General features: G+C 36.7%; 1 protein-coding gene across 2 annotated transcripts in view; it reads right to left on the bottom strand.

Annotated features, from left to right (window-relative positions):
- vav1 (vav guanine nucleotide exchange factor 1) overlaps positions 1-23,953 on the bottom strand; it is a 207,917-nt gene that overhangs the window by 69,482 nt on the left and 114,482 nt on the right. For both annotated transcript variants that reach the window (XM_087983397.1, XM_087983398.1), the window contains 5 exons: positions 23,896-23,921; positions 22,250-22,292; positions 18,689-18,825; positions 15,953-16,018; positions 14,850-14,881 (listed from right to left, as the gene is read on the bottom strand). In XM_087983397.1, coding sequence (XP_087839523.1) covers positions 14,850-14,881; positions 15,953-16,018; positions 18,689-18,825; positions 22,250-22,292; positions 23,896-23,921 — 304 coding nt within the window. The remainder of the gene's footprint in view (positions 1-14,849; positions 14,882-15,952; positions 16,019-18,688; positions 18,826-22,249; positions 22,293-23,895; positions 23,922-23,953) is intronic.

The following is a 23,953-nucleotide window of genomic DNA, read 5'->3' as shown; positions in this document are numbered from 1 at the left end:
CAGATTTACAACTTAACCTGTATCAGATTTACAATTCACCCCGTATCAGATTTACAATTCACCCCGTATCAGCTTTACAATTCACCCTGTATCAGATTTACAATTTACCCCGTATCAGATTTACAATTTACCCCGTATCAGATTTATAATTTACCCTGTATCAGATTTACAATTTACCCCGTATCAGATTTATAATTCACCCTGTATCAGATTTACAATTCACCCTGTATCAGATTTACAATTTACCCTGTATCAGATTTACAAATCACCCCGTATCAGATTTACAATTTACCCTGTATCAGATTTACAATTTACCCCGTATCAGATTTACAATTTACCCCGTATCAGATTTATAATTCACCCTGTATCAGATTTACAATTTACCCCGAATCAGATTTACAATTCACCCTGCATCAGATTTACAATTTACCCCGTATCAGATTTACAATTTACCCTGTATCAGATTTACAATTTACCCTGTATCAGATTTACAATTTACCCCGTATCAGATTTACAAATCACCCCGTATCAGATTTACAATTTACCCTGTATCATACTTACAATTCTCCCAGTATCAGATTTATAATTTACCCTGTATCAGATTTACAATTCACCCTGTATCAGATTTACAATTTACCCTGTATCAGAATTACAATTCACCCTGTATCAGATTTACAATTTACCCTGTATCAGATTTACAATTCACCCTATATCACATTTACAATTTACCCCGTATCAGATTTACAATTTAAGCTGTGCTGAATTTATAATTTACTCTGCATCAGATTTACAATTTACCCTGTATCAGATTTATAATTTTCTCTGTATCAGATTTACAATTTACCGTGTGATGAATTTACAATTCACCCTGTATCAGATTTACAATTTACCCCGTATCAGATTTACAATTTACCCTGTGCTGAATTTACAATTCACCCTGTATCAGATTTACAATTTACTCTGTATCAGAATTACAATTCACCCTGTATCAGATTTACAATTCACACCGTATCAGATTTACAATTTACCCGGTATCAGATTTACAACTCACCCTGTAACAGATTTACAATTCACCCTGTATCAGATTTACAATTCACCTGTATCAGATTTACAATTTACCCTGTATCAGATTTACAATTCACCCTGTATCAGATTTACAACTCACCCTGTAACAGATTTACAATTCACCCTGTATCAGATTTACAATTTACCCTGTATCATATTTACAATTCACCTGTATCAGATTTACAATTTACACCGTATCAGATTTACAATTCACCCTGTATCAGATTTACAATTCACCTGTATCAGATTTACAATTTACACTGTATCAGATTTACAACTCACCCTGTATCAGATTTACAATTCACCTGTATCAGATTTACAATTCACCCTGTATCAGATTTACAATTCACCCTGTATCAGATTTACAATTCACCCTGTATCAGATTTACAATTTACCCTGTATCAGATTTACAATTCACCCTGTATCAGATTTACAATTTACCCTGTATCAGATTTATAATTTACACCGTATCAGATTTACAATTCACCCTGTATCAGATTTACAATTCACCCTGTATCAGATTTACAATTTACCCTGTATCAGATTTACATTTTACCCTGTATCAGATTTACAATTCACCCTGTATCAGATTTACAATTTACCCTGTCTCAGATTTACAATTCACCCTGTATCAGATTTAAAATTTACCCCGTATCAGATTTACAATTTACCCTGTATCAGATTTACAATTTACCCCGTATCAGATTTATAATTCACCCTGCATCAGATTTACAATTTACCCCGTATCAGATTTACAATTCACCCTGTATCAGATTTACAATTTACCCCGTATCAGATTTAGAATTCAACCTGTATCAGATTAAAAATTTACCCCGTATCAGATTTACAATTTACCCTGTTTCAGATTTACAATTTACCCCGTATCAGATTTACAATTTACACTGTTTCAGATTTACAATTCACCCTGTATCAGATTTACAATTTACCCTGTTTCAGATTTACAATTCACACTGTATCAGATTTACAATTCACGCCGTATCTGGTTTACAATTCACCCTGTATCAGATTTACAATTTTCCCCGTATCAGATTTACAATTCACCCTTTTTCAGATTTACAATTTAGCCCACATCAGATTTACAATTTACCCTGTATCAGATTTAGAATTTATCCTGTATCAGATTTACAATTCACCCTGTTTCAGATTTACAATTTACCCTGTATCAGATTTACAATTTACCCTGTATCAGATTTACAATTTACCCCGTATCAGATTTACAATTTACCCTGTAGAGATTTACAATTCACCATGTATCAGATTTACAATTTACCCTGTATCAGATTTACAATTCACCCTGTATCATATTTACAATTTACCCCGCATCAGATTTACAATTCACCCTGTATCAGATTTACAATTTACCCCGTATCAGATTTAGAATTCACCCTGTATCAGATTAAAAATTTACCCCGTATCTGATTTACAATTCACCCTGTATCAGATTTACAATTTTCCCTGTATCAGATTTACAATTCACCCTGTTTCAGATTTACAATTTAGCCCACATCAGATTTACAATTTACCCTGTATCAGATTTAGAATTTACCCTGTATCAGATTTACAATTTACCCTGTATCAGATTTACAATTCACCCTGTATCAGATTTACAATTTACCCTGTATCAGATTTACAATTTACCCCGTATCAGATTTACAATTCACCCTGTATCAGATTTACAATTTACCCCGTATCAGATTTACAATTTACCCTGTATCAGATTTACAATTCACCCTGTATCAGATTTACAATTTACCCTGTATCTGATTTACAATTTACCCCGTATCAGATTTACAATTTACCCCGTATCAGATTTACAATTCACCCTGCATCAGATTTACAATTTACCCCTTATCATATTTACAATTTACCCCGTATCAGATTTACAATTCACCCTGTATCAGATTTACAATTCACCCTGTATCAGATTTACAATTTACACTGTATCAGATTTACAATTCACCCTGTATCAGATTTACAATTTACACTGTATCAGATTTACAATTCACCCTGTATCAGATTTACAACTCACCCTGTATCAGATTTACAATTTACCCCGTATCAGATTTATAATTCACCCTGTATCAGATTTACAATTTACCCCGAATCAGATTTACAATTCACCCTGCATCAGATTTACAATTTACCCCGTATCAGATTTACAATTTACCCTGTATCAGATTTACAATTTACCCTGTATCAGATTTACAATTCACCCTGTATCAGATTTACAATTTACCCTGTATCAGATTTACAATTTACCCCGTATCAGATTTATAATTCACCCTGTATCAGATTTACAATTTACCCCGTATCAGATTTACAATTCACCCTGTATCAGATTTACAATTTACCCTGTCTCAGATTTACAATTCACCATGTATCAGATTTAAAATTTACCCCGTATCAGATTTACAATTTACCCTGTATCAGATTTACAATTTACCCCGTATCAGATTTATAATTCACCCTGTATCAGATTTACAATTTACCCCGTATCAGATTTACAATTCACCCTGTATCAGATTTACAATTTACCCCCTATCAGATTTAGAATTCACCCTGTATCAGATTAATAATTTACCCCGTATCAGATTTACAATTTACCCTGTTTCAGATTTACAATTTACCCCGTATCAGATTTACAATTCACCCTGTATCAGATTTACAAGTTTCCCTGTATCAGATTTACAATTCACCCTGTTTCAGATTTACAATTTAGCCCACATCAGATTTACAATTTACCCTGTATCAGATTTACAATTTACCCTGTATCAGATTTACAATTTACCCTGTATCAGATTTACAATTCACCCTGTATCAGATTTACAATTTACCCTGTATCAGATTTACAATTTACCCCGTATCAGATTTACAATTCACCCTGTATCAGATTTACAATTTACCCTGTATCTGATTTACAATTTACCCCGTATCAGATTTACAATTTACCCCGTATCAGATTTACAATTCACCCTGCATCAGATTTACAATTTACCCCTTATCATATTTACAATTTACCCCGTATCAGATTTACAACTCACCCTGTATAAGATTCACAATTTACCCTGTATCAGATTTACAACTCACCCTGTATCAGATTTACAATTTACGCTGTATCAGATTTACAATTCACCTGTATCAGATTTACAATTTGCACCGTATCAGCATTACAATTCACCCTGTATCAGGTTTACAATTCACCCTGTATCAGATTTACAATTTACCCTGTATCAGATTTACAATTCACCCTGTATCAGATTTACAATTTACCCCGTATCCGATTTACAATTCACCCTGTATCAGATTTATAATTTACCCTGTATCAGATTTACAATTCACCCTGTATCAGATTTACAACTCAGCCTGTAACTGATTTACAATTCACCCTGTATCAGATTTACAATTTACCCTGTATCAGATTTACAATTCACCTGTATCAGATTTACAATTTACACCGTATCAGATTTACAATTCACCCTGTATCAGATTTACAATTCACCTGTATCAGATTTACAATTTACCCTGTATCAGATTTACAATTCACCCTGTAACAGATTTACAATTCACCCTGTATCAGATTTACAATTTACCCTGTATCATATTTACAATTCACCTGTATCAGATTTACAATTTACACCGTATCAGATTTACAATTCACCCTGTATCAGATTTACAATTCACCTGTATCAGATTTACAATTTACACTGTATCAGATTTACAACTCACCCTGTATCAGATTTACAATTCACCTGTATCAGATTTACAATTCACCCTGTATCAGATTTACAATTCACCCTGTATCAGATTTACAATTTACCCTGTATCAGATTTATAATTTACACCGTATCAGATTTACAATTCACCCTGTATCAGATTTACAATTTACCCTGTATCAGATTTACAACTCACCCTGTATCAGATTTACAATTCACCCTGTATCAGATTTACAATTCACCTGTATCAGATTTACAATTTACACCGTAACAGATTTACAATTCACCCCGTATCAGATTTACAATTCACCCTGTATCAGATTTACAAATCACCCTGTATCAGATTTACATTTTACCCTGTATCAGATTTACAATTCACCCTGTATCAGATTTACAATTTACCCTGTATCAGATTTACAATTCACCCTGTATCAGATTTAAAATTTACCCCGTATCAGATTTACAATTTACCCTGTATCAGATTTACAATTTACCCCGTATCAGATTTATAATTCACCCTGTATCAGATTTACAATTTACCCCGTATCAGATTTACAATTCACCCTGTATCAGATTTACAATTTACCCCGTATCAGATTTAGAATTCACCCTGTATCAGATTAAAAATTTACCCCGTATCAGATTTACAATTTACCCTGTTTCAGATTTACAATTTACCCTGTATCATACTTACAATTCTCCCAGTATCAGATTTATAATTTACCCTGTATCAGATTTACAATTCACCCTGTATCAGATTTACAATTCACCCTGTATCAGATTTACAATTTACCCTGTATCAGAATTACAATTCACCCTGTATCAGATTTACAATTTACCCTGTATCAGATTTACAATTCACCCTATATCACATTTACAATTTACCCTGTATCAGATTTACAATTTAAGCTGTGCTGAATTTATAATTTACTCTGCATCAGATTTACAATTTACCCTGTATCAGATTTATAATTTTCTCTGTATCAGATTTACAATTTACCGTGTGATGAATTTACAATTCACCCTGTATCAGATTTACAATTTACCCCGTATCAGATTTACAATTTACCCTGTGCTGAATTTACAATTCACCCTGTATCAGATTTACAATTTACTCTGTATCAGAATTACAATTCACCCTGTATCAGATTTACAATTCACACCGTATCAGATTTACAATTTACCCGGTATCAGATTTACAATTTACCCCGTATCAGATTTACAACTTAACCTGTATCAGATTTACAATTCACCCCGTATCAGATTTACAATTCACCCCGTATCAGCTTTACAATTCACCCTGTATCAGATTTACAATTTACCCCGTATCAGATTTACAATTTACCCCGTATCAGATTTATAATTTACCCTGTATCAGATTTACAATTTACCCCGTATCAGATTTATAATTCACCCTGTATCAGATTTACAATTTACCCCGTATCAGATTTACAAATCACCCCGTATCAGATTTACAATTTACCCTGTATCAGATTTACAATTTACCCCGTATCAGATTTACAATTTACCCCGTATCAGATTTATAATTCACCCTGTATCAGATTTACAATTTACCCCGAATCAGATTTACAATTCACCCTGCATCAGATTTACAATTTACCCCGTATCAGATTTACAATTTACCCTGTATCAGATTTACAATTTACCCTGTATCAGATTTACAATTTACCCTGTATCAGATTTACAATTTACCCCGTATCAGATTTACAAATCACCCCGTATCAGATTTACAATTTACCCTGTATCATACTTACAATTCTCCCAGTATCAGATTTATAATTTACCCTGTATCAGATTTACAATTCACCCTGTATCAGATTTACAATTTACCCTGTATCAGAATTACAATTCACCCTGTATCAGATTTACAATTTACCCTGTATCAGATTTACAATTCACCCTATATCACATTTACAATTTACCCCGTATCAGATTTACAATTTAAGCTGTGCTGAATTTATAATTTACTCTGCATCAGATTTACAATTTACCCTGTATCAGATTTATAATTTTCTCTGTATCAGATTTACAATTTACCGTGTGATGAATTTACAATTCACCCTGTATCAGATTTACAATTTACCCCGTATCAGATTTACAATTTACCCTGTGCTGAATTTACAATTCACCCTGTATCAGATTTACAATTTACTCTGTATCAGAATTACAATTCACCCTGTATCAGATTTACAATTCACACCGTATCAGATTTACAATTTACCCGGTATCAGATTTACAACTCACCCTGTAACAGATTTACAATTTACCCTGTATCAGATTTACAATTCACCCTGTATCAGATTTACAACTCACCCTGTAACAGATTTACAATTCACCCTGTATCAGATTTACAATTTACCCTGTATCATATTTACAATTCACCTGTATCAGATTTACAATTTACACCGTATCAGATTTACAATTCACCCTGTATCAGATTTACAATTCACCTGTATCAGATTTACAATTTACACTGTATCAGATTTACAACTCACCCTGTATCAGATTTACAATTCACCTGTATCAGATTTACAATTCACCCTGTATCAGATTTACAATTCACCCTGTATCAGATTTACAATTCACCCTGTATCAGATTTACAATTTACCCTGTATCAGATTTACAATTCACCCTGTATCAGATTTACAATTTACCCTGTATCAGATTTATAATTTACACCGTATCAGATTTACAATTCACCCTGTATCAGATTTACAATTCACCCTGTATCAGATTTACAATTTACCCTGTATCAGATTTACATTTTACCCTGTATCAGATTTACAATTCACCCTGTATCAGATTTACAATTTACCCTGTATCAGATTTACAATTTACCCTGTCTCAGATTTACAATTCACCCTGTATCAGATTTAAAATTTACCCCGTATCAGATTTACAATTTACCCTGTATCAGATTTACAATTTACCCCGTATCAGATTTATAATTCACCCTGCATCAGATTTACAATTTACCCCGTATCAGATTTACAATTCACCCTGTATCAGATTTACAATTTACCCCGTATCAGATTTAGAATTCAACCTGTATCAGATTAAAAATTTACCCCGTATCAGATTTACAATTTACCCTGTTTCAGATTTACAATTTACCCCGTATCAGATTTACAATTTACCCTGTTTCAGATTTACAATTCACCCTGTATCAGATTTACAATTTACCCTGTTTCAGATTTACAATTCACACTGTATCAGATTTACAATTCACGCCGTATCTGGTTTACAATTCACCCTGTATCAGATTTACAATTTTCCCCGTATCAGATTTACAATTCACCCTTTTTCAGATTTACAATTTAGCACACATCAGATTTACAATTTACCCTGTATCAGATTTAGAATTTATCCTGTATCAGATTTACAATTCACCCTGTTTCAGATTTACAATTTACCCTGTATCAGATTTACAATTTACCCTGTATCAGATTTACAATTTACCCCGTATCAGATTTACAATTTACCCTGTAGAGATTTACAATTCACCATGTATCAGATTTACAATTTACCCTGTATCAGATTTACAATTCACCCTGTATCATATTTACAATTTACCCCGTATCAGATTTACAATTCACCCTGTATCAGATTTACAATTTACCCCGTATCAGATTTAGAATTCACCCTGTATCAGATTAAAAATTTACCCCGTATCTGATTTACAATTCACCCTGTATCAGATTTACAATTTTCCCTGTATCAGATTTACAATTCACCCTGTTTCAGATTTACAATTTAGCCCACATCAGATTTACAATTTACCCTGTATCAGATTTAGAATTTACCCTGTATCAGATTTACAATTTACCCTGTATCAGATTTACAATTCACCCTGTATCAGATTTACAATTTACCCTGTATCAGATTTACAATTTACCCCGTATCAGATTTACAATTCACCCTGTATCAGATTTACAATTTACCCCGTATCAGATTTACAATTTACCCTGTATCAGATTTACAATTCACCCTGTATCAGATTTACAATTTACCCTGTATCTGATTTACAATTTACCCCGTATCAGATTTACAATTTACCCCGTATCAGATTTACAATTCACCCTGCATCAGATTTACAATTTACCCCTTATCATATTTACAATTTACCCCGTATCAGATTTACAATTCACCCTGTATCAGATTTACAATTCACCCTGTATCAGATTTACAATTTACACTGTATCAGATTTACAATTCACCCTGTATCAGATTTACAATTCACCCTGTATCAGATTTACAATTTACACTGTATCAGATTTACAATTCACCCTGTATCAGATTTACAATTTACCCCGTATCAGATTTACAATTCACCCTGTATCAGATTTACAATTCACCCTGTATCAGATTTACAATTTACACTGTATCAGATTTACAATTCACCCTGTATCAGATTTACAACTCACCCTGTATCAGATTTACAATTCACCTGTATCAGATTTACAATTTGCACCGTATCAGGTTTACAATTCACCCTGTATCAGATTTACAATTCACCCTGTATCAGATTTACAATTCATCCTGTATCAGATTTACAATTTACCCCGTATCCGATTTACAATTCACCCTGTATCAGATTTACAATTTACCCTGTATCAGATTTACAATTCACCCTGTATCAGATTTACAACTCACCCTGTAACAGATTTACAATTCACCCTGTATCAGATTTACAATTTACCCTGTATCAGATTTACAATTCACCTGTATCAGATTTACAATTTACACCGTATCAGATTTACAATTCACCCTGTATCAGATTTACAATTTACCCTGTATCAGATTTACAACTCACCCTGTATAAGATTCACAATTTACCTGTATCAGATTTACAACTCACCCTGTATCAGATTTACAATTTACCCTGTATCAGATTTACAATTCACCTGTATCAGATTTACAATTCACCCTGTATCAGATTTACAATTTACCCTGTATCAGATTTACAATTCACCCTGTATCAGATTTACAATTCATCCTGTATCAGATTTACAATTTACCCCGTATCCGATTTACAATTCACCCTGTATCAGATTTACAATTTACCCTGTATCAGATTTACAATTCACCCTGTATCAGATTTACAACTCACCCTGTAACAGATTTACAATTCACCCTGTATCAGATTTACAACTCACCCTGTAACAGATTTACAATTCACCCTGTATCAGATTTACAATTTACCCTGTATCAGATTTACAATTTACCCTGTATCAGATTTACAATTCACCTGTATCAGATTTACAATTTACACCGTATCAGATTTACAATTCACCCTGTATCAGATTTACAACTCACCCTGTAACAGATTTACAATTCACCCTGTATCAGATTTACAATTCACCTGTATCAGATTTACAATTTACCCTGTATCAGATTTACAATTTACCCTGTATCAGATTTACAACTCACCCTGTAACAGATTTACAATTCACCCTGTATCAGATTTACAATTTACCCTGTATCAGATTTACAATTCACCCTGTATCAGATTTACAATTTACCCTGTATCAGATTTACAATTCACCCTGTATCAGATTTACAATTCACCTGTATCAGATTTACAATTTACACTGTATCAGATTTACAACTCACCCTGTATCAGATTTACACTTTACACCGTATCAGATTTACAATTCACCCTGTATCAGATTTACAATTCACCCTGTATCAGATTTACAATTTACCCTGTATCAGATTTATAATTTACACCGTATCAGATTTACAATTCACCCTGTATCAGATTTACAATTCACCCTGTATCAGATTTACAATTTACCCTGTATCAGATTTATAATTTACACCGTATCAGATTTACAATTCACCCTGTATCAGATTTACAATTTACCCTGTATCAGATTTATAATTTACACCGTATCAGATTTACAATTCACCCTGTATCAGATTTACAACTCACCCTGTATCAGATTTACAATTCACCCTGTATCAGATTTACAATTCACCCTGTATCAGATTTACAATTCACCTGTATCAGATTTACAATTTACCCTGTATCTGATTTACAATTTACCCCGTATCAGATTTACAATTTACCCCGTATCAGATTTACAATTCACCCTGCATCAGATTTACAATTTACCCCTTATAATATTTACAATTTACCCCGTATCAGATTTACAATTCACCCTGTATCAGATTTACAATTCACACTGTATCAGATTTACAATTTACACTGTATCAGATTTACAATTCACCCTGTATCAGATTTACAATTTACCCTGTATCAGATTTACAACTCACCCTGTATAAGATTCACAATTTACCTGTATCAGATTTACAACTCACCCTGTATCAGATTTACAATTCACCTGTATCAGATTTACAACTCACCCTGTAACAGATTTACAATTCACCCTGTAACAGATTTACAATTTACCCTGTATCAGATTTACAATTCACCCTGTATCAGATTTACAATTCATCCTGTATCAGATTTACAATTTACCCCGTATCCGATTTACAATTCACCCTGTATCAGATTTACAATTTACCCCGTATCAGATTTACAACTCACCCCGTATCAGATTTACAACTCACCCTGTATCAGATTTACAATTCACCCTGTATCAGATTTACAACTCACCCTGTAACAGATTTACAATTCACCCTGTATCAGATTTACAATTTACCCTGTATCAGATTTACAACTCACCCTGTATCAGATTTACAATTCACCCTGTATCAGATTTACAACTCACCCTGTAACAGATTTACAATTCACCCTGTATCAGATTTACAATTTACCCTGTATCAGATTTACAATTCACCCTGTATCAGATTTACAATTCACCCTGTATCAGATTTACAACTCACCCTGTAACAGATTTACAATTCACCCTGTATCAGATTTACAATTTACCCTGTATCAGATTTACAATTCACCCTGTATCAGATTTACAACTCACCCTGTAACAGATTTACAATTCACCCTGTATCAGATTTACAATTTACCCTGTATCAGATTTACAATTCACCTGTATCAGATTTACAATTTACACCGTATCAGATTTACAGTTCACCCTGTATCAGATTTACAATTTACCCTGTATCAGATTTACAATTCACCCCGTATCAGATTTACAATTTACCTGTATCAGATTTACAACTCACCCTGTATCAGATTTACAATTTACCTGTATCAGATTTACAACTCACCCTGTATCAGATTTACAATTTACCCCGTATCAGATTTACAATTCACCCCGTATCAGATTTACAACTCACCCTGTATCAGATTTACAATTTACCCCGTATCAGATTTACAATTCACCCTGTATCAGATTTACAATTCACCCTGTATCAGATTTACAATTTACCCCGTATCAGATTTACAATTCACCCTGTATCAGATTTACAATTCACCCCGTATCAGATTTACAATTTACCTGTATCAGATTTACAACTCACCCTGTATCAGATTTACAATTTACCTGTATCAGATTTACAACTCACCCTGTATCAGATTTACAATTTACCCCGTATCAGATTTACAATTCACCCCGTATCAGATTTACAACTCACCCTGTATCAGATTTACAATTCACCCTGTATCAGATTTACAATTCACCCTGTATCAGATTTACAATTCACCCTGTATCAGATTTACAATTTACCCCGTATCAGATTTACAACTCACCCCGTATCAGATTTACAACTCACCCTGTATCAGATTTACAATTTACCCCGTATCAGATTTATAATTCACCCTGTATCAGATTTACAATTTACACCGTATCAGATTTACAATTCACCCTGTATCAGATTTACAACTCACCCTGTATCAGATTTACAATTCACCCCGTATCAGATTTACAATTCACCCTGTATCAGATTTACAATTCACCCTGTATCAGATTTACAACTCACCCTGTATCAGATTTACAATTCACCCCGTATCAGATTTACAATTCACCCCGTATCAGATTTACAATTTACACCGTATCAGATTTACAATTCACCCTGTATCAGATTTACAATTCACCCCGTATCAGATTTACAATTCACCCTGTATCAGATTTACAATTTACCCTGTATCAGATTTACAATTCACCCTGTATCAGATTTACAACTCACCCTGTATCAGATTTACAATTCACCCCGTATCAGATTTACAATTCACCCTGTATCAGATTTACAATTCACCCTGTATCAGATTTACAATTTACACCGTATCAGATTTACAATTCACCGTGTATCAGATTTACAATTTACACCGTATCAGATTTACAATTCACCCTGTATCAGATTTACAATTCACCCTGTATCAGATTTACAATTCACCCTGTATCAGATTTACAATTTACACCGTATCAGATTTACAATTCACCCTGTATCAGATTTACAACTCACCCTGTATCAGATTTACAATTCACCCCGTATCAGATTTACAATTCACCCTGTATCAGATTTACAATTCACCCTGTATCAGATTTACAATTCATCCTGTATCAGATTTACAATTTACCCCGTATCCGATTTACAATTCACCCTGTATCAGATTTACAATTTACCCTGTATCAGATTTACAATTTACCCTGTATCAGATTTACAATTCACCCCGTATCAGATTTACAATTTACCCTGTATCAGATTTACAATTCACCCTGTATCAGATTTACAATTCATCCTGTATCAGATTTACAATTTACCCCGTATCAGATTTACAATTCACCCTGTATCAGATTTACAATTCACCCTGTATCAGATTTACAATTCACCCTGTATCAGATTTACAATTTACCCTGTATCAGATTTACAATTCACCCTGTATCAGATTTACAATTCACCCTGTATCAGATTTACAATTTACACCGTATCAGATTTACAATTTACACCGTATCAGATTTACAATTCACCCCGTATCAGATTTACAATTTACACCGTATCAGATTTACAATTCACCCTGTATCAGATTTACAATTTACCCTGTATCAGATTTACAATTCACCCTGTATCAGATTTACAATTCACCCTGTATCAGATTTACAATTTACCCTGTATCAGATTTACAATTCACCCTGTATCAGATTTACAATTCACCCTGTATCAGATTTACAATTTACCCTGTATCAGATTTACAATTCACCCTGTATCAGATTTACAATTTACCCTGTATCAGATTTACAATTCACCCTGTATCAGATTTACAATTCACCCTGTATCAGATTTACAATTTACACCGTATCAGATTTACAATTTACACCGTATCAGATTTACAATTCACCCCGTATCAGATTTACAATTTACACCGTATCAGATTTACAATTCACCCTGTATCAGATTTACAATTTACCCTGTATCAGATTTACAACTCACCCTGTATCAGATTTACAATTCACCCCGTATCAGATTTACAATTCACCGTGTATCAGATTTACAATTTACACCGTATCAGATTTACAATTCACCCTGTATCAGATTTACAACTCACCCTGTATCAGATTTACAATTCACCCTGTATCAGATTTACAATTCACCCTGTATCAGATTTACAATTTACACCGTATCAGATTTACAATTCACCCCGTATCAGATTTACAATTCACCCTGTATCAGATTTACAATTCACCCTGTATCAGATTTACAATTTACACCGTATCAGATTTACAATTCACCCTGTATCAGATTTACAATTCACCCTGTATCAGATTTACAATTTACACCGTATCAGATTTACAATTCACCCTGTATCAGATTTACAACTCACCCTGTATCAGATTTACAATTCACCCCGTATCAGATTTACAATTCACCCTGTATCAGATTTACAATTCACCCTGTATCAGATTTACAACTCACCCTGTATCAGATTTACAATTCACCCCGTATCAGATTTACAATTCACCGTGTATCAGATTTACAATTTACCCTGTGCTGAATTTACAATTTACTCTGGACAAACCTGGTAGAAACAATATCCAAAAATGTTCTCACTGGGAGAAAGATGCATTTATGGTGAAAATATTTAGAATGAGATGACTCTGCTTACCAGGAATAGGAAGAATAGTCAATCTGAGGTGCCTGCAAGATACAAGTTTAGTAGACAATTTGGAAAAATGTTTCCACTTTTAATTGTTTAACAATATCTGTACCAACAGCTGTCCTGTTTCGTGTGGAGGGGATTCCCAGCAACCACAGACAAGCCCCTATCGACACAATTATGAGTCTGGCACAATCCCACTTTCTCTACATATACAATCATAAAAACCAGGATGGAGAGAAACACTCGATTGAGGAAATGAGGTGAGTGTTGGGAATGGATGGAGTCAAGAAGGTAGAGTTATCCAACATGGAAACAGACCCTTCGGTCCAACCAGTCCATACTGACTGTAATCCCAAACTAATCTAGTCCCACCTGCCTGCTCCTGGCCCATATCCCTCCAAATCCTTCCTATTCATGTACTTATCCAAATGCCTTTTAAATGTTGAAATTGTACCCATGTCCATCGTTTGCTCAGGAAGCTCATTCCACACTCAAACCACCCCCTTTGTGAAACAATTATCCCTCAGGTCTTTTTAAAATCTTTCTTCTCTCACCTTAAAAACATGCCCCCTCATTTTGAAATTTTTCAAAAGACCTTTACCATTCACCTTATCTGTGCCCCCCATGATTTTATAAACTTCTATAAGGTCACCCCTCAACCTCCTACACTCCAGTGAAAATGTTCCAGCCTATCCAGCCTCTCCTTACAACCCAAGCCTTCCATACCCGGCAACATCCTGGTAAATCTCTTCTGAACCCTCTCCAGTTTAATAATATCCTTCCTATAACAGAGTAACACAGTACTCCCAGAAGAGGTGGATGAGGTGTTAAGTGGGAGATAGTGTTAAGATGATCGAGTGAGTGTTGGGAATAGATGGGGTGAGGAAATCAAATTTATCTTGTTGTCAGGTAATACAAAAGATTCAATTCTTTCCATATTTAGGCTGTTTTTTTTTTTACAGTGAACGTGATTTGGTGCATATCTGACTGACCCAACTGTAGAATCTCAGCTCTTCGGAGTTGACCCAATACATGTACTGCCCTCCACAGTCAGGTGCTATATGCTGAGAACAAGGACCTAGAATATAAATCAAGAGAGTATTACTTACGCATACGAAGGGTTTTACTTTAGAACAGGGAAACCAGCCAATCTCATTTGTAGATGTATTCCTTCCCTGAAGGCATTAAAAGAAAAACATGAATTAAATCATTTTATTTAGCTTCCGGGTTAATTCATTACTGTTTGATAATATTTGTTCATATTACTCCCTGTTAATCCCTTAAACCGATTGTACAAAAGCAAAATACTGCGGGTGCTGAAATTCCGAGGAAAACTCAGGAATATCAAAGAAAAATTCATCCCAGACTCAAAATGTTAACTCTGTTTCTCTCAGCATGAATGCTGCCAGACCTGTTGTGTTTCTCCAGCATTTTGTGTTCGCTCCAAACCAGCTATCAAATTGAAATTGAGACATTTGGATCTTTTCCCTTGTGGAGTGGGTTTATTGACTTCCTCAGTCTTATAACTCCTGACCCACACCCAGTGTCCTAGGTGCAGCCTTTATATTTTCTTATTTATTTCCTAATCAACCTATTTAGAGATGTTACTACACACCTTTCAAGCAGGTGGGACTTGAACCTGAGCCAGAGGTACACACACTACCACAAGGACCCCTTAAATAGGTTTGCATGCCATGATGAACAGCCATCTTTCTTACAGTGTGGAAACAGGCCCTTCGGCCCAACAAGTCCACACTGACCCTCCAAAGAGTAACCCCCTTCCCTCTGACTAATGCACCTGACGTTATGGGCAATGTAGGATGGCCAATCCACCTGGCCTGCTGGACTTTAATTGGGAAAAATCTGGTCTGTGGAAGGAAACCGGAGCACCCTGAGGAAACCCACGCAGACACGGGGAGAATGTGCAAACTCCACACAGACAGTCACCCGAGGCTGGAATCGAACCCAGGTCCCTGGTGCCTTTACTTTATGATTATGTATGACTTCTGTCACTGACGCAGGCTCTGTGGTTAGGCAATTTATGTGACTTTTCACTGTATTTTTCATGTGAAAGTACACTTGACAATAAATTTCTCTTCAATTTTGTTGTAATGTAATGAAAATGATGACCACTAGATAGCACCAAAGAGCAGAATCCCAACAGGCAAAGATCTTCATAAAATCAATACTGAATGTTTATGAGCAATCTGAAATGCATTAACTTTCTATGTTAAACCCAGATTTCCCAAAGGTGTATTGCGTTGTATTTAGTCATGGAGGGTGTTTGCATTTAGTGCTTGCTCAGATATTCCCCAGGGATGTAATCATTTGGTGATCCTTTACCTTCACCTCTGATCATTGGCAGCATTGATTATGCTGAGTACTCATTTCTCATCACTTTAACTAAAAGCTACATTTGAGTTGGATAGAGGTGGTTAGTCACAGTCATACTGCATGAGAGAATTCTAGAACACTGGTGTTTAACTGGGAGAATTCTGGCCTTTAAGTAGAGAAAATACTGGTCTTTCACTGGGAGAAATACTGATCTTTAATTGGGAGAACTCTGGTGTTTAATGGGAGAACTGTGTATGTTTAATTGGGAGAAATCTGGTCTTTAACTGGGAAATTTTGTCTTAAACTGGCAACAAATCTGGTCATTCACTGGGACGTATCTGGTATTTAACTGGGATAACTGGTCTTTAAGTGGTAGACCTCTGGTCATTAACTGGGAGAATACTGGTCTTTAATGGGAGAACACTGGTCTTTAACTGGGAGAAATCTGGCCTTTGGGTGAAATCTGGTCTTTAACTGGGAGAAATCTGGTATAAAACTGGGGAAAATCTGGTATTTAACTGGGAGAATGCTGGACTTTAATTGGGAAAAATCTGGTCTTTAACTGGGTGAAATCTGATCTTTAACAGATAGAAATCTGGTCTTTAACTGGGAGAACTCTTTTTTTTCTGGGAGAATACAGGTCTTTAACAGGGAAAATACTGGTCTTTAATGGGAGATCTCTGGTCTTTAACTGGGAGAAATCTGTTCTTTAATTGAGAGAAATCTGGTCTTTAACTGGGAGTACTCTCATCTTTAATTGGGAAACTCTGTCTCTAACTGGGAGAAATCTGGGTTTTAAACTGGGAGAAATCTGGGCCTTTAACTGGGAGAACTCTGGTCATTCATTGGGAGGTATCTGGTCTTTAACTGGGAGATATACAGATCTTGAACTGGGAGAAATCTGGTCATTCACTGAGAGAACTCTGACCTTTAAATGATAGAAATCTGATCTTTAACTGGAGGAACTCTGGTCTTTAATTGGGAGAAGTCTGAATATTTAACTGGGAGAACTCTGTCTTTAACTGCAAGAAATCCGTTTCTTTAACAGGGAGAACATTGGTCTTTAACTAGGAGAAATCTGGTCTTTAACAGGGTGAAGTCTGGGTCTTTAACTGGGACAACTCAGGGTATTTAACTGGGAGACATCTGGTCTTTAACTGGGAGAACTCTTTCACTGAAATTAGTATCACATTCAGAATAGACACGAGATACCACAACAGGCGTCAGTATTAATTTCGGGAATATTGGCTAGGGTTTCTGTTCCTTATTGCGATGCACTTCTTGTCCAAAGTGCAATAAAATCATTGTTGTTTGATGATCTTAAGGAAAGAAGGGCCCAACTGATGCAACAGTAATGCATATGCAATGTTTGCTGTACAAAAGAAGGCCATTCAGCCCATCACAGTTGTGCCAATTCTGCGTAAACCTGCAGGAATATTAAGAAGAAAATGACAACAATGTGAAAACCTACTGCGACACCGGGATAACACAAATCAGTCTGTGCAGCTCACCTCCCACCACTGCTGCTCCACTTCTGCTTTGGTGAGTTCGATGATATCCCCTAGGAGCAGCTTCAGAGCAGGTCCGAACGCTACGGGTGGAGGAGGCATCCCGAAATATTCTTGGCAGACTTCCGTTTTGGGCAAACCTGAGGGAAGGGGAGAGGAGATGAGAGCCCTCAAACCTGTCAGTAGTTTGCCAACAGCATGATATGTCAAATTTTATCTTCCTCTCAATCATTCTTCTCCCTCCATTACCCTTCAATGTCCTTTGATACTGATCAACTGAAACATGGCTACAATCCAGCTCAGGATTAACAGCCATATTTCAGAGGGCTGAATGATATCCTCACGCACAAGACGTGAATATTTTGTGCCAATGATCTATTCAGAAGTAATACTATTTATGAATTATTGCCACACAATGATTTTTTTTAATACATTCTGCACTCCCAGGACAATTTGCAAGATAATTCCCTACAAAAGAAATGTCTTCTTGTTGTGGTTCTGTTCGCCGAGCTGGGAATTTGTGTTGCAGACGTTTCGTCCCCTGTCTAGGTGACATCCTCAGTGCTTGGGAGCCTCCTGTGAAGCGCTTCTGTGATCTTTCCTCCGGCATTTGTAGTGGTTTGAATCTGCCGCTTCCGGTTGTCAGTTCCAGCTGTCCGCTGCAGGGGCCGGTATATTGGGTCCAGGTCGATGTGCTTATTGATTGAATCTGTGGATGAGTGCCATGCCTCTAGGAATTCCCTGGCTGTTCTCTGTTTGGCTTGTCCTATAATAGTAGTGTTGTCCCAGTCGAACTCGTGTTGCTTGTCATCTGCATGTGTGGCTACTAAGGATAGCTGGTCGTGTCGTTTCGTGGCTAGTTGGTGCTCATGGATACGGATCGTTAGCTGTCTTCCTGTTTGTCCTATATAGTGTTTTGTGCAGTCCTTGCATAGGATTTTGTCTTCTTTTTCAGCAATCTCAACTTCTGAACTCCTTACTATTAACGCTGGCTTGTGCCCTGATTTAACACTGCTGTGGTTATCATTCATCTGGCTTTCTTGCCTGTTCTTTGCAAAGTGCAAGGTTCCCATCTTCCACTCAGCTGGAGTCCTAGAGGTACAGAGATCAAGGTTCATTGTTCCATTTCCTATTTTATTTATTCCTTTACAATATCTCTAAGGAGGTTGGCACATCTGAGAGAATAGGGCTTCTCTGGAGCACATCAGATAGCCCAGAGTGAGCAAGGCTGCCTTCTCTCAGGAACATACGTACACTTTGCTAGAACGTTGATCGCAATGATGGGAGATTATAACCACTCTGGATCTCACTCTGTGATGTAACTTACTGCCCCCCCCATCCCCCAGGAAGCTTGACAGTTACTGAGTATTCCATCTCGGCAACAAGAACTTCATTCAAACTCCAATTTGCTTCCCCCAACAAAGAATAACCAGATATGTTTGCACAGAAAACCCCAGTCATAGCTAACTTAGACAAACAGAAATCCAAGCTGCTTCAAGACGTGGGCTGATAAATACCAAGTAACATACACACCAGCTAATAACCATCTCCAATACAAGAGAATCTAACCATCAACCCTTGACATTCAATGGTGTCATTAGAGTCATAGAGCTGTACAGCACGAAAACAGAACCTTTGACCCAACTCATCCATTCCAACCAGACATTGTAAACTAAGCTAGTTCCATTTGCCAGCATTTAGCCAGCATGCCCTATTCATATACCCATGCAGATGCCTTTTAAATGCTGTCATTGTACCAGCCACCACCACTTCATCTGGCAGCTCATTCTACATACGCACCACCCTCTGTGTGAAAACGTTGCCCCTTAGGTCTCTTTTAAATCTTTCCCCTCTCATCGTAAACCTCTGCCCTCTAGTTCTGCACTCCCCCCACCCCAGGGAAAAGACTTTGTCTATTTACCCTATCCATGGCCCTAATGATTTTATAAATGTCTATGAGGTCACCCCTCAGCCTCCAACGCTCCAGGGAAAACACCCCCAGCTTGTTCAGCCTCTCCCTATAGCTCAAACCCTCCAACCCTGGCAACATCCTTGTAAATCTTTTCTGAACCCTTTCAAGTTTCATAACATCTTTCCGACAGGAAGGAGACCAGAATTGCACGCAATATTCCAACAGTGGCCTAACCAATGTCCTGTACAGCCACCACATGACCTCCCAACTCCTGTACTCAATACTCTGACCAATAAAGGAAAGCATACCAAACGCCTTCTTCACTATCCTATCTACCTGCGACTCCACTTTCAAGGAGCCATGAACCTGCACTCCAAGGTCTCTTTGTTCAGCAACACTCCCTAGGACCTTACTATTAAGTGTCTAAGTCCTGCTCTGATTTGCTTTTCCAAAATGCAGCACCTCACCTTTTATCTAAATTAAACTCCATCCGCCACTCCTCAGCCCACTGGCCCATCTGATCAAGATCCTGTCACAATCTGAGGTAACTTTCTTCGCTGTCCACTACACCTCCAATTTTGGTATCATTTGCAAACTTACTAACTATACCTCCTACGTCCACATCCAAATCATTTATATAAATGATGAACAGCAGTGGACCCAGTACCAATCCTTGTGACACACCACTGGTCACAGGCCTCCAATCCAAAAGCAACGCCTCCACCACCATTCTCTGTCTCCACCTATGAACCAGTTTTGCATCCAAATGGATAGTTATTCCTGTATTCCACATTACTATCACCAAATCCTCACCTTCAATGTCATGGGAGTTACCATTGAAACTGAACTGGATTAACCATGTAAACACCATGGCTATAAGAGCAGGTTAGAGGCTAAGAGTAACCCACCTCCTGACTCCCCAAAGCCTGTCCACCATCTACAAGGCACAAGTCAGGAGGGTGATGGAATACTCCCCACTTGTCTGGATGGTGGCAGCTCCAACAACACTCAAGAAGCTCTTCACCATCCAGGACAAAGCAGCCCATTTGATTGGCACTTCATTCAGAAGCAACCACTCCCTCCATCTCTGACGCTCAGTAGCAGCAGTACCTAAGATGAACTGGAGAAATTCACCAAGGCTCCTTAAGCTGAAACTTCCAAACCAGACACTTTTACCATCCAGAAAGACAAGGGCAGCAGATACATGGGAACAACACCCCCTGCAGGTTCCCCTCCAGGCTACTCACTATCTTGACTTGAAAATATATCGCCATTCCTTCAGTGTCACTGGGTCAAAATCCTGGAACTCCCTCCCTAATGACACTGTGGGTCAACCCACAGTAGGTCAATGGTTCAAGATGGCAGCTCAACCCCACCTCCTCACGGGGCAACAAGGGATGGGCAATAAATGCTGACCCAGCCAGCTACGTCCACATCCCATGAAAGGATAGGAGAAAGCCTGACCTCTTTCCCAGCACCTTTGGCTAGTTTATCACTACTCAGATCATATCTCAGCCAGATTTCTCGTAATATGCATTATGCTTTACCCACTGCTGTCCTGTTAACATACAGAGCTTGCTGAGTTTACCAACATTTTATTCCAATCACGAGATGCTCTAAGGCAGTTTAATCAGGATGGATAAGATATTTACCTGCTTTGACTGCACGGCTTGGAGCAATTCTGTTACTTTTACTCTGCAGAGGAGAACATTTTTGCATTTAATTTATTAAGAGTCACATCTAATATTATTAAGTCATAAGATTAATTATAACATTTGTTATGATCCTAATTGATGCTAATACTGGACAATTCAGAGCCCAGACTAAAATCTGGCTTGATAGATCATTACTTTTTGTTTCAATTTGATTAAATAAAAGCTCAAAATGTTGCAGATTTATTTCTTTCTCAGTAAAACAGAAATTTATAGCATGACAGCAATGAAGATAAAGTAGAATGAATCAAAGTATTTACATATAACACAAACCTAAAAAACACTTGAAACACAGAGTAAAAATAAAATCCCATTCATCCTAAACGCATCCCAATAGAGTACTCACACCAGAGAGAACTCTCTATCACCCCATGGGGCTTAATTTAACATTGGCTTCAACGCCCAGCTTTGAGAATATGACAGCCACGTCTTAGAGCTTCTATGCTATTAAGCTTAACCTTTCTCACTTTCGAGTAACCACTTCAGGGTTTTACGCAAACACTGTTGGTCAGGAATATTTACTAAACTCCTTACAACAAGATAACATATTTTAGCAATTGAAATAATCTTCTCCCTTTCTCTAGTTACAGCCAAAAACCCTGTAAAACGGCCCTAAACTGAAAATAACAGTTCTTTTTACCCAAACAGGTGTTACCCCCAAGCCCAAGCCCAAGAAAATCTGGAATCTTCTATCTGAAAGCCAATTGCACCACTATTTATTCACTGATGAACTCTCCCATTATAACCAAAAGAAAAACTTTTCAGGAAATCTCTCTCTCTCTCATACTGTGTTTTGAGATAAATCACCATGGCTACAGAAATATTGACAAGTTAATTACTAAACCTCATCACATGCAAAAAAAAATGCTTATGCCATTAGTTCAAATTAAACGATTCAAACTCAAATATTGGAAGATATAAACATCACAAAGCTTACATTAATAAGAACGCAGAGAAGGTTCTCGGCTCCTTTCAAAAGTATCAAACCATTTATTCCATTGTTGCTCCATCCAACCCTCATCGCACTCCATTTACTGCTGTATTACCCCCCACTACCAACCTACCCATTTGTTAGTGTTCTATGTGACATTTTCCCAGGTGAGCATTTCTTGTGGTATTTGCCACCTCTTGCTGTATGTGGGAGGTGGCTAAGAGTTTTCTGAGCTAGTTCCACTCCTTGTTTACCCTAGCTTGCCTTTGGCATATCCTGTGATCAGTGATAAATGCTACACAACCATAAAGAACCTATAGAGGGGTCTTTTCTTAGCTAGTAAGAAGGTTAGCAATAAGTACAAACATTTTTCTCAGGGGTAATGACTAGGATCTTGATGAGTTAGTCTAGACTCAATCTGCTTCCTCTGAAAGCTGGACAGTCTCCAGCCACAGACTTAGAGTGACATTGGTAGAATGGGTGGAGCCAGTGTAGCAAGAACATTAACCCTTTTAGCACCATTATTTTAACACCACCTCCCTCGAAAATGACCAGATAATCTCTTTAATCTCACCAGCCTCTTGACAGTTCTATAGTATTTATAGTAAAATACTTAATAAAAGCAGCAAATACTGTGTTAGAAATTTACAAGTACCTTGGTCAAAGTCGATGATCCACTGTCTGTAAATAAAACAATATGAGTAAGATTTAAA

This window comes from Chiloscyllium plagiosum, unplaced genomic scaffold (genome assembly GCF_037043375.1).
Source record: "Chiloscyllium plagiosum isolate Xiang-an unplaced genomic scaffold, Cpla_swu_hap1 HiC_scaffold_45, whole genome shotgun sequence".
Lineage (NCBI taxonomy): Eukaryota > Metazoa > Chordata > Chondrichthyes > Orectolobiformes > Hemiscylliidae > Chiloscyllium > Chiloscyllium plagiosum.
Note: the sequence above shows the minus strand (reverse complement) of the source record. Positions and strands in the feature narration are given on the sequence as shown.